General features: G+C 32.4%; 1 protein-coding gene across 2 annotated transcripts in view; it reads left to right on the forward strand.

Moving 5' to 3' along the window:
* LOC126881922 (adenylate cyclase type 2-like) overlaps window positions 1–15,938 on the forward strand; it is an 860,562-nt gene that overhangs the window by 749,874 nt on the left and 94,750 nt on the right. For both annotated transcript variants that reach the window (XM_050646657.1, XM_050646658.1), the window contains 3 exons: window positions 1,427–1,585; window positions 7,783–7,946; window positions 14,405–14,576. In XM_050646657.1, the coding sequence (XP_050502614.1) occupies window positions 1,427–1,585; window positions 7,783–7,946; window positions 14,405–14,576 (495 nt within the window). The remainder of the gene's footprint in view (window positions 1–1,426; window positions 1,586–7,782; window positions 7,947–14,404; window positions 14,577–15,938) is intronic.

The following is a 15,938-nucleotide window of genomic DNA, read 5'->3' on the forward strand; positions in this document are numbered from 1 at the left end:
ACGATACTTGGCAGAAAGTGTAGGTACTGTACACACCCTACTAAATTATGTTAAATAATCGTTTCTGGCTATTATCAGAGGCCTACGACAGGGGAAAGTGAATGGTTGACCCTTCTCAAATTCTACGCCACTGACGGAACTGCTATTTTAGCATAATTTTTAGTCATATAAAATATTGGAGAAACCAAAAATTGCACTAAAATAGCAATTCCGCTAGTGGCGCAGAATTTGGTAAGGGTCAACAATTCACGTTCTCCCGTCGTACGCCTGTGGCAACAACCAGCAGCCAGAGACGTTTGTTTAACATAATTTAGTAGGATATAATGGTTTAACTGTAGTTCATTACAAGTGTTCAAAGCGGCAGCCAACAAAGTGACCATAACCCTTATGATATCCAACCTCCGATAGGAGAGGGAACTTTAAGAAGAAGAAGTAGGATGTACAGTACCTACACTTGCTGCCAAGTATGACAAGAATATGTCAAATGGTTTTTAGTAACTACAATTAAATGCAAAAACTAGAATTTTGCATCGTAGATATAAAATGCGTTTACCTCGAAAACGGTTGAGTTTAGCGAGATAAATGTAGTATATCTTTTTAAGTAATAATAATAAGGGAATAAAAGGTATGATCTCAAAATTATGTAGAGTGAGGGATAAAAAAATTGAACGTCTTAAATGAGCGCTAAATGACGTATGTGGCGCCCTTTGGGTAATATATAATTTTATCTACTCTATGTCATATTATGTACCTATAAGTTTATAGTTTGTGAAAACTGGCATTATAGATAGCAGTGCGTGAATTACTTTTTCGCACTGTTTTTAACACACTTTCATTGTAATCAAATATCCTTAATTTTCGCGTTGTCATGGTGATGACATCATGAGCAATAAATTACAACAAAACTTTTGACAGTTTTGTGGTTTGAAAGAAGTTAGAATTTTTAAATGTCAAAGTTCTAAAAATTGTAGAATAGAAATGAATTCCAGTGACGAAGAGTTACATTTTTTTTTATTTGTTTATCGTAGATAAAATATTGTATGAACCTGTGCGTAAAGTACTTTTTGCGAACTTACGCGATGTATAGCAGTCGCACCGCTGTCGCTCGTGATCTAAACATCGCGTGCGTTTGCAAAAAGCATACTTTACGAACTGTTTCATAAATAACTATTTGCTGAGGAATTTAAGTTTCTCGACCCAAAAAACCCCCACTTAGCAAATTTCGTGTTGTTATCCCATTCCTGTCAGGAAATATTATCAACTTAAGGAATGTACGGTTAATCTATGGCCCATTCTTTACCAAACACCCTGTATAATCATAAACAATTAATATATTATCTAACATCCATAACAACAAAAAGTGTCTAACGTGTGAGTTACAAAGCTTTAAAATGACGTTTGATGGTTAACGTGATTACAATTTCAGGTTGATTACAATCCAGAGATGCCGATTCCTGTACCAATATCGACAACAGAAATACCAGAAGTGGATGAGGGTAATTCCACCGAAACGTGGAATTTTACGTCAATCATACCAACAACCGTAGAAGACATTCCAGATGTAATTGTGGTGCAGTACGTTCCAGTAAGTAATTGCTGTCTGTCGATAATAGGTTTGTTCCAACACGAGCGAGAACCGTCACGAAACGGTAACGCTTCTGCGCAGTAAACAAAATCCGTTCCAACAAAAATATGATCGTCATCGGATCGTCCTTCCCACTGTTCCAACAAGAATTGTGATCTTTCGGTGACGGTTTCGTGATGATCATTTCAGTAATCGGGCAAATGCATAATGTGCTGGTTGGACTGACTTGCACACTAGGACTTAATTCTTTAAAGTTTTTGAGCCTTTGATCGACTAAAAGCACACAAGCTGTCACCAATAAAAATGACAAATATATGATTACCGTCATGGGACGATAACTGGGCGATACAATTACGAACATGCGCACAACAAACGGTACAAGTAGTTTCGTGACGGTTTCTGGACCGTCCAAAAGTTCATGTTGGAACAAACCTAATATCAACATTACTTAGGTTTATTCTGAAATGCGAAAAATGTTGATGTAGACTATAAAACGTTACAAATCTACCTTAAATTTAAAAGTTAATTTCACTACCGAATATTTTATAATATAAGTTGTGATGATGTATCCTTGAAACATCTTCGTTGCTAAAAAATAATTTCATATTGGGTGATAAAACATAAATTCTCCATATACATAGTAGTGGTTGTAGGTACATAGAAAATTTAATATAAAGCTGTTTCACAATTTTTAGTTTTCTGGTTAAGTTTCTTACTGAGATTTCAGAGTTCTTGTCATTTTAAATTTTAGGCATTTATAAAGGTTCTTTGCCCTAGTAGTCTAAGATCCGATAAGACCACCCTTCACCGACCTGTTTAATATATAAAAATTATTTGTGCTGTAATTTAGCATCTTAAAAATTAAAAAAAAAAACAAGAGTTGCTCGATATAATTTTGTTCAGGCTATAATTAATTAATGATTATAAAAAGTTACATTTTAGTTAAATCTGACAGTTGCCAGAAGATTTAGATTTATACAGGGTGATTCATTAAGAATATCCAATCTTAGAGATGTAGATTCTAGACCTCAAAATATTAAGATTTAACTCAAATCATTTAAATAAAATGTGGCTGGTTACTGAGTTACAGGGTGTTTTATTTAAAAATTTAATAACTATTTTTACCCAGGGCTTTAAAACTATTTGACATACTCGTATCCTTGTCATACTTGGCAGAAAATATAGGTACTGTACATCCTACTAAATTATGAAAAATAAACTTTTCTGGCTACTACCAGAGGCGTACGACAGGGGAAAGTGAATGGTTGACCCTTCCCAAATTCTACGCCACTGGCGAAATTGCTATTTTAGCACAATATTTCGATTTTCTAATACTTTCTATGTAAGTAATATACTCCTCATTCGTAACTTTAAAGTCATTAGTTTTCGAGATATTTGAAGTTTAAAATAAAACGGCATAGCTATTTTGATTAATGTATTGTGATCCTTCATTTTTAACTTTAAATATCTCGAAATCTAATGATTTTATCGGTACGGATGAAGAGTATATTATTTACATAGAAAGTATTGGACAATCGAAAAATTGCAATAAAATAGTAATTCCGCCAGTGGCGTAGAATGTGGGAAGGGTCAACCATTCACTTTCCCCTGTCGTACGCCTCTGGTACTAGCCAGAAAGTTTTATTTAACATATTTTAGTAGGTTGTACAGTATCTACACTATCTGCTAAGTATGATAAGGATATGTCAAATACTTTTAAAATACTGGATACAAATAGTTAATATTTATGTAATAGGGATGTTTGCTTTAAAAATTTAAAAATTATTTGTACCCAGTACTTTAAAAGTATTTGAAATTGCCGTATCATACTTGCCAAAAAGAGTAGGTACTGCACACCTTACTAATTTATGTTAAATAAACGTTTCTGGCTATTACCAGAGGCGTACAGGGGAAAATGAATTGTTGAACCTTCCCAAATTCTACGCCACTGATGTAATTGCCATTTCAGCATAATTTTTAGATTCTCCAATACTTTATATGCAAATAATATACTCTTCATTCGTATCTATAAAATCATTAGTTTTCGAGATATTTGAAGTTAAAAATGAAGGGGCACAATACATTAATCAAAATAACTGTAAAGTTTTATTTTCAACTTCAAATATCTCGAAAACTAATGACCTTAACGTTACGTGGTTTTTGCGAAACGTAGTCCTTCCTGTACCTTTCGCAAAAAATGTACTTAATAGTAAAATGAAGAGGACTATATTTCCTACTATTTATTTCCCGACAGCATATGTCTATCACCCACCGTTTAGCGGAGGTGGCGCCCCAAAGTTGACAAATTTTAAAAAAGATGGTCTAAAAAGAATTATTTTTCCCTAACTGTAATGAAAATTAAGAAGAAACTCTGGGAAAATTAATCACAAATAAGTGGCTGATTTTATGGTATAGGTTTCATTTAAGGCCAATTGCCCATTTTTTAATTACAGGGTGTTACATTTTAAAAAACCCCTTTTTCAGCGTTTATCCAGGTACTGGTGTTATTTACAAATTTATATAATGCACCCCCATTTTTTTTTCGGAACCTCCCCGAAAAAAAGGAGTATTAAAAAAGAAAGTGATTTTCTTGGAATCCTTCACACACCATGCCCTTTATTATATATCATTTTGTGCACGTTCTTATTACCCATGCATGGACACCAAAAGCGATTTCTTGATGCAACGCCTGTAGCCAAAAAAAAATAAATAAATGGGGAGGGGGTTGAAAAAAAATATTTTTATAGGATTTCTCATCAATAGGGTTTTTCATAATACGATTATTGCAACATCCCTGCGGAAACTACCCCTATCCCTTGGAGAGCATGTTTTTACGATTTTCTCATTACCTATGCGTTTTTTAAAACAAAACTTATACAGAATTAAAGACCATTATTTTCTCTACAAATAAGGTCCTATCCAGTTTTTCGTATAAGCAACCGTTACGGCACAGTGGCGCCGTAAACCTCAGAAATGCTTTGGCGGGCTCCAATTTTTGTATTTTTTTTTCGTCACCTATTTATTTTATTGATGACGTACTTATGGAAAATAAAAACACACTCTGCTACACATTATGACCTATGCATATTTTATTTTCTTTGCACCCTAAAGCCACAGTGGTGACCCAAAATCAATTTTTGATTATTTTCTTTATCAATTCTCCTTTTTTTGGGGTGGTTCCGGGGAAAATATGGGGGAGCATTATACAAATTTGTAAATAACACCAGTACATGGATAACCGCTGAAAGTTTTTTTACTCTAGCATAGGGTTGAGATGGTATAATAAGGGGTTTTTTAAAATGTAACACCCTGTAATTTAAAAATTTGCAATTGCCCTTAAATGAAACCTATACCAAAAAATCAGCCACTTGTTTGTGATCAATTGCCTCAGGGTTTCTTGTTAATTTTCATTACAGTTAGGAAAAATATTTTTTTTTAAAAACCTTTTTTAAAAAATTGTCAACTTTGGGGCGCCACCCCCACTAAACGGTGGGTGATAGACATATGCTGTCGGGAAATAAATAGTAGGAAATATCTTCATTTTACTATTAAGTAAATTTTTTGCAAAACGTAGGAAGGGCTGCGTTTCGCAAAAACCACAAATTACCCCCTTTAAAGGGGTGAAAAGGGGGTTTCGGGGGGAAATTTTTTAAGAAAATGTTAGTCTCATAATATGCAACCCTTGATATACTTACCAGAAAAAAATAAAACCGGACATGTGCTCATTTTGCGAGGTTCAACCTCTGTTTCCTACACTATAAATCATATTATGATCTTTAGAATGTCGCGAATCACTGCATGACATTTTAGTTAAATCTGACAGTTGTCAGAATATTTATATTTATGTTTATATACATCTTAATATTTATACAGTGAGCACGTAAAAGTTGGAATAAATTAATTTTCGCGAGAATGGACGATTTTGGAAAAAAATCCCGAAACAGGTCAATTTTTATTTTTAAATTGCGACTTTTTGGCATATGTATCATACTAGTGACGTCCCCCATCTGGGCGTAATGACGTCATCTATAATTTTTTTAAATGAGAATAGGGGTCATGTGATAGCTCATTTAAAAGGTAATTCAATTATCTATTCAGTAATGTAAACATTAACATAATTATTTATACAGGGTGTCCACAAAAATGTATTTTTAATTAAATTTATTAACATAAAAAAAAGAATGTCTGTAATTTATTTAACTCAAAATACATTTTACTGCTATCAGAAAACAGGAAATAATGTTTATTTGACAAATAAATATTGTTTTTTGCTTAAATTCAATATTAAAGCCGCCAACCACCTTCATCTTTACAGTTTGAAAATTTAATTTAAGCGAAAAGCAATGATTATTTTTCAAATAAACTTTTTTTTTCTGTTTTCTGAGAGCAGTAAAATGTATTTTGGACTAAACAAATTACATACATTCTTCTTTTTATGTCAATAAATTTAATTAAAAAACAATTTTTTGGACACCCTGTATAATAATTATGTTAATGTTTATACTACTAAATAGAGAAGTAAATTACCTTTCAAATGAGCTATCACACGACTCCTATTCCCATTTAAAAAAAATCATCGATGACCTCACCACGCCCAGATGGGTGACGTCACTAGTATAATATATATGCCAAAAAGTCGTAATTTAAAAATAAAAATTAGTGTATTTCGGGATTTTTTTCCAAAATTGTCCATTCTCGAGAAAATGAATTTATTCCAACCTTTACGTGCTCACTGTATAAATACTTGCCAGAATATTAATATTTAAAATATTTTAAGTAAAAAATAAATAAATATAGAATACATTTTCACTATACAATGTACGAATATACCAATGACATAAAATATTTATATTTACGTCTTTGGCAAATTTATAATCCAGAATTACAATTGTTATTATATTCGTTAAAATTATGAAAGTACTGTCACGATAAATTATTTTTGTTTCAAATTATCTTTATTCGCATCATGGATTGGTTATCTATTTAGAGTATTGTAATTGTTAACCAATTATACATCTAACTAAAGTATGTCATGTTAATATGGCAATACCTTTCGACGAATATATAATTTTTGAAGTTCTATGTATAATAACCACGGAAGTACGTTTTTTTCTGTTTAAGACAATCTGTATTTATATAAACATTTGCCAAAATATTAATATTTAAAATATTTTGATGTTAAAATAAATAAGTATATGTAAAATAAAATGTTCACAATACAGTGTAGGAAAATACCTAGAATGACAATTATCATTTAAGCCCTGGACATTGTGAAAGTACTACCACGATCGAGTACTTTTGCGTCAAATTATCTTTATTTGCATCATTGATTGATTATCTATTTAGCGTATTCTAAACGTCAACCAATTATACATCCATAAGTAGAAGTGGCTTGAATATGCAACCACTCGTCCACGAATATATAATTTTCTAAGTTCTATGTCCTAAGAATCACGGACATATGTACCTTTTTTACTGTGACTTCTAACTTATCCGTTAGTTAGACAGAGTTCGATAAACTATGACGCATTGAAAGGAGCGTTTGCTTTGAACTAAACTTACGTGCATAGAAATCGGTCCACTTAAAAATTTGGTCATTTTTGATGTCTGATATTTCCTAAACCTGTTGGCCGATTTAAGTAATTTTTTTAACTTGTTATAGCCTGATTCTTTATCCATACTACAGTAATAATATTATTGCTAAACAGGTAAATTTTCATTGCATACCAGGTGTACCAATCAAACTGTGTTTTTTTCTCAAAGTTCGCAACACCCTGTGGAATATTCTAGCATTTATTAAATACTGAAATTTAAACCCAACTATAGCCTCAGGTTTTCTTAATCTTCTGTTTTTTGACTCGTTCGTTTATGTTGGATAATAAAAAAGTTAGGTACTTTAACATCTAGACATGTTCTTCATCAATACACGGTGTTTTTAAATAAGTGCGACAAACTTGAACGGGTAATTCTGCATGAAAAAATAATGACAGTTGCTTTATAAACGTATGTCCGCAAATATTTCGTTTACGAGATACGGGATGTTGAATTTATTCTTACAAACTGACGATTTATTTATTGCTACGACCATCAAAAATGACCAAATTTTTAAGTGGGCCGATTTCCATGCACGTAAATTTATATACATATTATTTTGTTTATATTTGTTTCTTATAAATTAATACACATTTTATTTGCAGACATACCTTTACAGTTCGGCACTGGTTTTAGCAGCAATATCGGTTTTTCTTAGAATGGGATTTTTGCTGAAACTGTTACTAATGGTGTTGTCAGTTGTGGTACATATTTTGATATATAGTTATTTGGAATTTTTTCAAGAATATCATGATGTACACGATGATGAGTAAGTAAATATGTTTTTAATAACAACGTTTAAAAAATTCATATGAATATTATTAGTCTAAAGAGAATCAGGAAACAAAAAGTATAGTTACTTTATATCTGTTATATAGAAAGTCTGTAAAAAAGCTTCTTAGAGTAATAAACCAATCCTGCTTCTACATTCTAGCTGTCTAAAAGTTTTTAGAATCGCATATATTATGAGATTAAACATGTCTAAATTTTTCAAGTATTTTCAAAATAAATATCACTATTAGGCCCGGTACTTTATGTCTCCATTAACAGCCGGTTAGTTAACCGGGGTTTAATCGGGACCTCTTTAGGGTCTCTTGCGCTGCAATAAATACAATAACAAGTATTATTATAATTATAAATAAGTATAATAATAATTATAATTGCATTTATTACAACCCAAGAGGCCCAAAAGAGGTCCCGATTAAACTCCGGTTAACTAACCGGCTGTTAATCGAGACATAAAGTACCGGGCCTTAGTGTCCTGTTTGCAGGGCCGGCGATAACGGGCCTGCAAGGGATGCAGTTCAGGCGTACACCTCTGCTTGGAGGGCGCCAAAATGAGCTTTTTACGGCTGGTGTACAAAATACTAATTAACAAAAAAAGAAAGGGCGCATATGCGAATTTTGCAGGCGGGCACCTTATACCCTAGCGCCGGTACTGCCTGTTTGTTTTTGTTATGGCCAGTATTACCTAGTTAACAACGCATACTTCTCTCTGTCGCAGGTATTTGTATCCAAAAACATCCATAGATAAGTAAAGTTCAATGTATATAACACTATCATACGACCATATAGCAGCATATAGCGTAGAAACATGGATCCAGGGCTGCTTTATCCATTAGGCAATATAGGCAGTTGCCTAGGGCGGCACATTATGAGAGGGCGGCACAAGTACTGTACAAAAAATATTTGTATATAAAAATTATGGATCTGGGTTCTGTCATTAAAGAGTATGAAGCGCTTTCAAATTACTTTACCGCAAGGAAGCCAAAAAATTCTGCCCAAATAAAACATATAAAGAAATAAGAAAGGGAAAAAGAAAAATTCAATTTGACGAGGGGGCCGATGATGAACTAAACTTTTCAGCAAGTGATGAGACGAAAATCCACACATTCTATATTATAATCGACACTCTGATAAGAGACCTGATTAGACATCTGGAATCTTATCGACTTATTTTTATCAACGTTTTCGTGTTATTAACAGATTTGCCAAAATTAAGCAATGAAGAAATTATTAAAGAAGCTGAAAATCCGGTACAAAATAAAGACGACCAAAATAAATCATTCATGCATGAATGCATTCGGAATGCATTTGGATACCACAACAAAATCACCAATTGACATATATAAATATTTAAAGAGAGTTAGTGCAGTCACTGAAGGTGGATATGAGCTATTACCTCCGATGTCGTTGAACCTCCATCGATTTGCATGAAAATCGGTGAGTGGTTAGAGGATATCTCGAGGAACAAAGGTGACATGGTGTCAACTTGCGCTTGTACCCTGGGGGTGGATGCCACCCCTTCTCGAGAGTGAAAATTATTTTATTAAAAATATCCCCAGAATTCGATAGAGGGGCAAATCCTAAGGAAAATTTGTTACATAAAGTTATTAAAATAAATCAAAACTGTTTGAGTTATTAAAGATCAAATATTTTAATTTTTGTGAGAAAATGTGAGAACATGTTTTTAACCGATTTATCATAATAACTCAAAAACTATAAGATTTTACAAAAAAGGTTATTACTACCAAAATTGAATCTAATAAAAGATCTATTTTCATCATAACTTGCTTAATTGTGATGATGTTGACTTCTACTGGAGCTCATTTGATAGGTACTCCGAAGTACTTTGACAAGTGTTTAGTAGGTATATTTTATAAAATGCATGTTTTTCCCGTTATTTAAGCTTGAATACTTGAATTTGAGTACTCGTCGAAAAAAATATACATTCAATTAACTATAACTCACTTTGAATTAACATTAGTTTAGTTGTTTAAGCAAGAAGTGTATTCAGTTTTTTATTATCTTCAATTTTGATACTAATAAATTTTTTGTAAAAGATTATAGTTATTGAGTTCTATGTGAAAAACAGCTTTAAAATATGCATTTTTTACGAAAAAATAAAATTTTTGATCTTTAATAACTCAAAAAGTATTGATTTATATTAATAACTTTATATAACAAATTTTGCTTAGAATTTGTCTCTCTATCGATTTATGGAATCATTAAAAAATAATAATTTTCATCCTCGAGAAGGGGTGACATTCACCACCACGGTAAAAGCTCAAGTTGGCGTCATGTCACCTTTGTTTCTTGAGGTATCTTCTAACTACTCACCAATTTTCATGAGAATCGATGGAGGTTCAACGATATCGGAGGTGAAAACCTTCAGTGACTGCACTAAATGGATTGAAGGATATTTTCCCTAATTTTGACATTGCTTTGCACATTTACTTGTGCATCCCAGATGACAACGTGTCCGCTGAAAGGTCATTTTCGAAAATGTCAAGAATTAAAAATAATTTCTCATCAATATGACGGAAGTACGTAAAATATGTCGATTTTGTCAAGAAAAAAATTTTTTTTTGAAAAATATTTTTTGAAAAGAAGTCTCTGTGTGATCGAACTGGAATGACAATTTTTTCTGTTATTGGTACATATATACACATCGTAGTTTAAATCCATTTATAGTGTTTTTGCAAATTTCTGCAATTTTTTTTCGCAAAAATGGTACATGGTTGAAGGGCGGCTACTAGAGAATTGCCTAGGGCGTCAATTGACCTAAACGCGGCCCTGCATGGATCATTGCAGAAAAGACAATAAACCGTGTCAACACTTTTGAAAGAAAAATATTGAGAAGGATATTGGGACCCATATACGGTTCAACCACAAGTTTTATCAATATTACAAAGAACCCTCTATAGCAAATTATGCAAAGATTGCGCTGGGCAGGTTACCTTATAAAAATGGATAATGACAAAATACCTAATAAACGCTCAGTGGAACTATGGTGGGAGATCGGCCAGAAGGAAAATCAAGAAAGAGGTGGATAGACGAAATGGGAACCGATACTAAAGAGATATTGAGGGTGGATAACTGGAGGAGAGCAGCCAGGGACAGATATACTTGGTGGCGGATGCCGGGGGAGACCAGGGCACGACTGGGGAATAACACCATAAGAGAAAGAGAGTGAATTTCTTCTTCTTCTTAAAGTTCCATCTAGTATCGGAGGTTGGATATCATAATGGCTATGGTCACTTTGTTGACTGCTGCTCTGAATAGTTGTAATGAACTACAGTTAAAGCATTCTCAGCCAGGAGATGCGTCTTCTTCCTATGCTTCTTCTTTCTTGGATCTAGCATAATAATTCTCAGCAACTCATATTTTTCTCCTCTGGTAATGTGACCCAAATATTCCAGTTTTCTAGTTTCTATACTTTTCATAATTTCTAACTCCTTATTTAAACGTCGTAGCACTTCAACATTGGTGATCCTTTGAACCCACTGAATTTTCAATATTCTTCTGTAACACCACATTTCGAACACTTCTATTTTTCTTATGTGTTGTCTCTTCAATGTCCAAGCTTCTATTCCGTATAGCAATATATAAAATATGTAGCATCCTAGAGCCCTCAATCTGAGAGTCAACTGAAGGTCTTTGTAAGCAGTGTCTTCATTTTTGTAAATGCTTGCCTCGCAGTTTCAATTCGGACTTTAATTTCTTTGCTTTGGTCATTTTGGTCATCAACCTAGGTTCCCAGATATTTGTATGCCTTAACTTTTTCTATTTGGGTTTGCTCTATCATTAACCTTTCATTTCCATGTTCTGTTTTTGAGACAATCATAAATTTAGTTTTTTTCTTGTTTATTTTTAGTCCGTATCGAATGCAATAATCGTTAATTCTATTTAGCAATTCTTGTAGCGGTTCCAGGGTGTCTGCCATTATAACGGTGTCATCAGCGAATCTTAAGGCCGCGTCTCACCATCAAATAATTTGATCAAACAGTTTGAGCAAACTTGACTTACTTGAGGAAGTACGTCAAAGTGACGTCACAGTTGCAGTTTTTTTGAAATTCTAAAAATCTGTGCTCTCACTATCAGTCTAGTTTGATCAATTTTTTTGTATTGAGTTGTCTAACTTGTTTGTACTTTATTTAAAATTAAAATTTTTCATTATTATCCACAATGAACACTCAGGATGTGACGTCACTAACTGTCACTTTCAATTTGCTCAAACCAGTTTGATCAAATTATTTGATGGTGGGACGCGGTCTTTATGTTATTTACTAATATTCCGTTTATAGAGATTCACTGTACAGGTTAAACAGTAGCGGCGACAGAACACAACACTGTCTTACTCCTATCTTTATATCAATATTTTCGGATTCTTGTTCTTCTATCTTTATATTGGCCTTTTGATTCCAATACAGATTGATGATAATTCGTAAATCTCGTCTGTCTATATCTCTGTTTTTCAATAATTCTATTAGTTTTCATGTCGGACCCTGTCGAACTCTTTTTCGAAGTCGATGAAACAGCAATAAATATCCAGGTTCATATCTAAGCATCTTTGAGAGAGGACATTAAACGCAAACGCAAAGAGTGAATTTAATATTTACTAATTGGAACTGGTCCGGACACGTGGAGAGAATGAATGGCGCTAGGTAGACGTGGAAGACTGGGAGCACTGGAGATAGCTGAGGGAGACCTATGTTTAGTCGTGAACACAACAAATCAAAAAACAGTGAGGAAGCAAAAGTAATGTAAAGAACGGGTGAAATAAGGAAATATACAGTAATTCTAAATGCTGTACAATCTAAGACTAAACTTTTATGGACAGAAAGGGAAGAAGAATACTTATGTATGATAAAGCACTGCATTATTTCATTACGAAAGTTGAAATATGTTTATATTTCACAAGAGGCCAGCGGCAAGAATATGAATCATCTTCTTCTTTTAAATCAGGCAAGACTCTTGGTCTTTGGTACCTCCTCGTAAGGTCTTTGTACCGTAAATTGTAAACTCTAATAAGTTCTGTGGCCTCACCGAAAGCTAACAGTTTTCTTATTGGTAGTTTTAGAATCTCTTTTGGTTCAAACTTCAGTTAACCAGTGATTTTTCTGCCTTACATCACTTAGCACACTGCAATGGCATAGTATGTGTATGGCAATCTCTTTTTCCATTTCCATTCCATTTAGAACTTTCTGCACCATGGTTCATTCGCCTTACCTAGTTTGTGTAGGTGATTTCTTAAACGGCAATTCCAGTCACCATTTCAGTGACCGTTTTAATTTCTCGTTTATTGAGGTTCATCAAACTGTTCGAGAGTTTTTTATCAATATTCTTGATTATTTTTTTAGTCTGTATTTGTTCTTGAGTGGCTCTTCATTTCTTGTGATGATTCTTTATCAGCCATTTCTGAACCTCGTTTTCGTAGCATTTTTAGTGATGCCACAGAAAGGTTCTGGGCCTTCAAGTTTCTCTCGAACCTTGTTTTGCTAACATATCTGCTCGTTCGTTCTCATGCACCCTTCATAAAAGAATATGAATGTGATCTACATATTTTTCAGTTCTAAATTTATAGATTTGAGATAGGAATATTATAAGAAAAATTTTAAATTAAAGTAAGGCTGAAATCGCTCAATTTGAAATTGTTTATACTCCTGTTAACAAATATTTTTACCCTATTCACGGTGTGCAAGTACTGAGAAGGGAATTGAGAAAGGATCGTGCGCGAATAGCGGAGAAATATTGCAACTTTCTTAAATAATTCATATTGTCAATTGAAATTGTCAAATTGACGTACATTTCATATCTACTGTCAATGAAGAAGAAAAATTATATGTTGCTCCACAATATTGATATGATATGCAATTATTATATAAAGGTAAATTTAATTAACTGTATTTTGCTTGCAGTACTGCATTTTAATAACTAATTTTATTTACTACATACAATTGTTTACGTTTTAATAACGTAACCTGAATCTTATTTTTTCTTCGTATTATTTTTTTGGACTATGGCCTTGACAATTATCCAGTAACCAGGACTAATATAATTGGCCAATATAATTAAAAGTGCGAATAAAGTTGCAGAGCGTAGAAATAGGTGTCGCTTTGCCGAACTTGCACGGTCCCAATATCATTTTTTCTGGCAGAACATAATAGTGATGTGTAAATTGACATATCAACTACTATGTTTTATGGAAATGAACCACAACGGAATGAAAAAAAAACAAATGTAATAATTATAAATATTTTGTATTTGATGTTTAGATTTCAGATTTATCAATAGAGAAAGTCAAATATTAAATTTGTTTAATTATAACTGTGATTTAGACAACAAAATATAATATATAATATCAAAATGTCCCAAGGAAATAGGTTCAGCAATATAATATTAGATATATTGACTAAATTTTTAATATATTCAATATCTTTCCAGATTTCCAGCAATACCATTCGAAATAAAGACAGCACTAGCCCTGTCATTAGTTGTAATATTTTTCCATATACTGGATAGACAAATTGAATTCACTGCCAGAACAGATTACCTGTGGAAAGCTAAATTGAAGGTAGAACAGGATGAGGTAGAAACGATGCGGGGAATTAATAAGGTAATTATTACTAATGAAAGTATTAATGAGAGTTGTTATATTTTCATATTTCATTTTTCCTTAAAATACATTAGTATTTTAAGGAAAAATGAGAAGTATATTTAAGCCCTCATCCACCAGAATTTAAATGCATCGTTTTCTTCTACAATACCTTTTATTATAGTGATATTTCTATGTTTAAAAAGTTGAAAGGTTTTAAAATGAAAAGTTTTGAAAAAATAAGATCAAATTATACAGCGCATTTTTAAATTTTTTTGAAAATCTTCCTTTTTCTTCATGTAATTCGAAAATGATAAAACATACAAGAAAAGATACCATACAAAAATGTAGGGTTTCTTTAGATTAATTTTTTTTTTTTTTGGTTTCTCATTACTGTATCTCTTATAGTTCTCAAGTTGCATGGAGAAAAAGGAAGAGATTTAAGAAAATTTAAATTTTTTTTTCAAAAACCTTTCATTTTAAACTCATCCAACTTTTTGAACATAGAAATTACACTATAATAAAAGGTATTGTAGAAGAAATTCGATGCATTTAAATTATGGTGGATGAGGGGTTAAATATATTTCTCATTTTTTCTTAAAATGCATTAGTAATCAATTTTTTGCAGCATATCTCGCTTAGTTTGAATGCAATCGACATTCAATATTCCTCATTTTAAAGGTCTTTTCAAGTACTACAAAAGGTACTGGTAGCATTTTACACCTAAAATCGACCGTTTCTCTGTTATTTTAAGTTGAATACACCGATTTGAGCATGCACCAAAAAACCAATTCTTTTCATCTACCATATCTCTTTTTGTATTATAACTAGAAGATTTATGAATGAACGAATCTCTGTTTTTTTAAGCTACAAAAATGTTTTATATAGTTTTTTTTAGTTAGATACATAGTTTTTTAGGTATTCGCAAAAAGCCGTTCCACAATGTGTTATAATATTATGTTTCAATGAAAATGGCCAATTTTCAACCACGAATAAAAGAGTATTGAGTTTCCAAAAAAAAATATATATAACAGTTTTTGCATAGAAATAGGTTCTCTAGCCACTTCCGTAGTTATTTTAACCAAAAAATTTTCCACCCCCGAGAACCGTTAAAAGCGCCATAGTGTATAATATAATAGACTTTGAATTAGGAGATAAGTAGAGGCCACTGCCAAAATTTCATTAAAATCCATGCAGTAAGATAGAATTCGGAGGTAATATTCTGTTCTTACTCTCGAGCATTGACTGGCGTAATAGAAATAGAATGAAATGCAAATATCTTGTAAACTATTAATTTTTCAAAAAAATTAACTAGTTTGAAATGAAAGTATGACTAATATTCTATTGATTTATGCAATAATATACAGGGTGTCCCGAAAAGAA

Source organism: Diabrotica virgifera, chromosome 3, assembly GCF_917563875.1.
Source record: "Diabrotica virgifera virgifera chromosome 3, PGI_DIABVI_V3a".
Taxonomy (NCBI): domain Eukaryota; kingdom Metazoa; phylum Arthropoda; class Insecta; order Coleoptera; family Chrysomelidae; genus Diabrotica; species Diabrotica virgifera.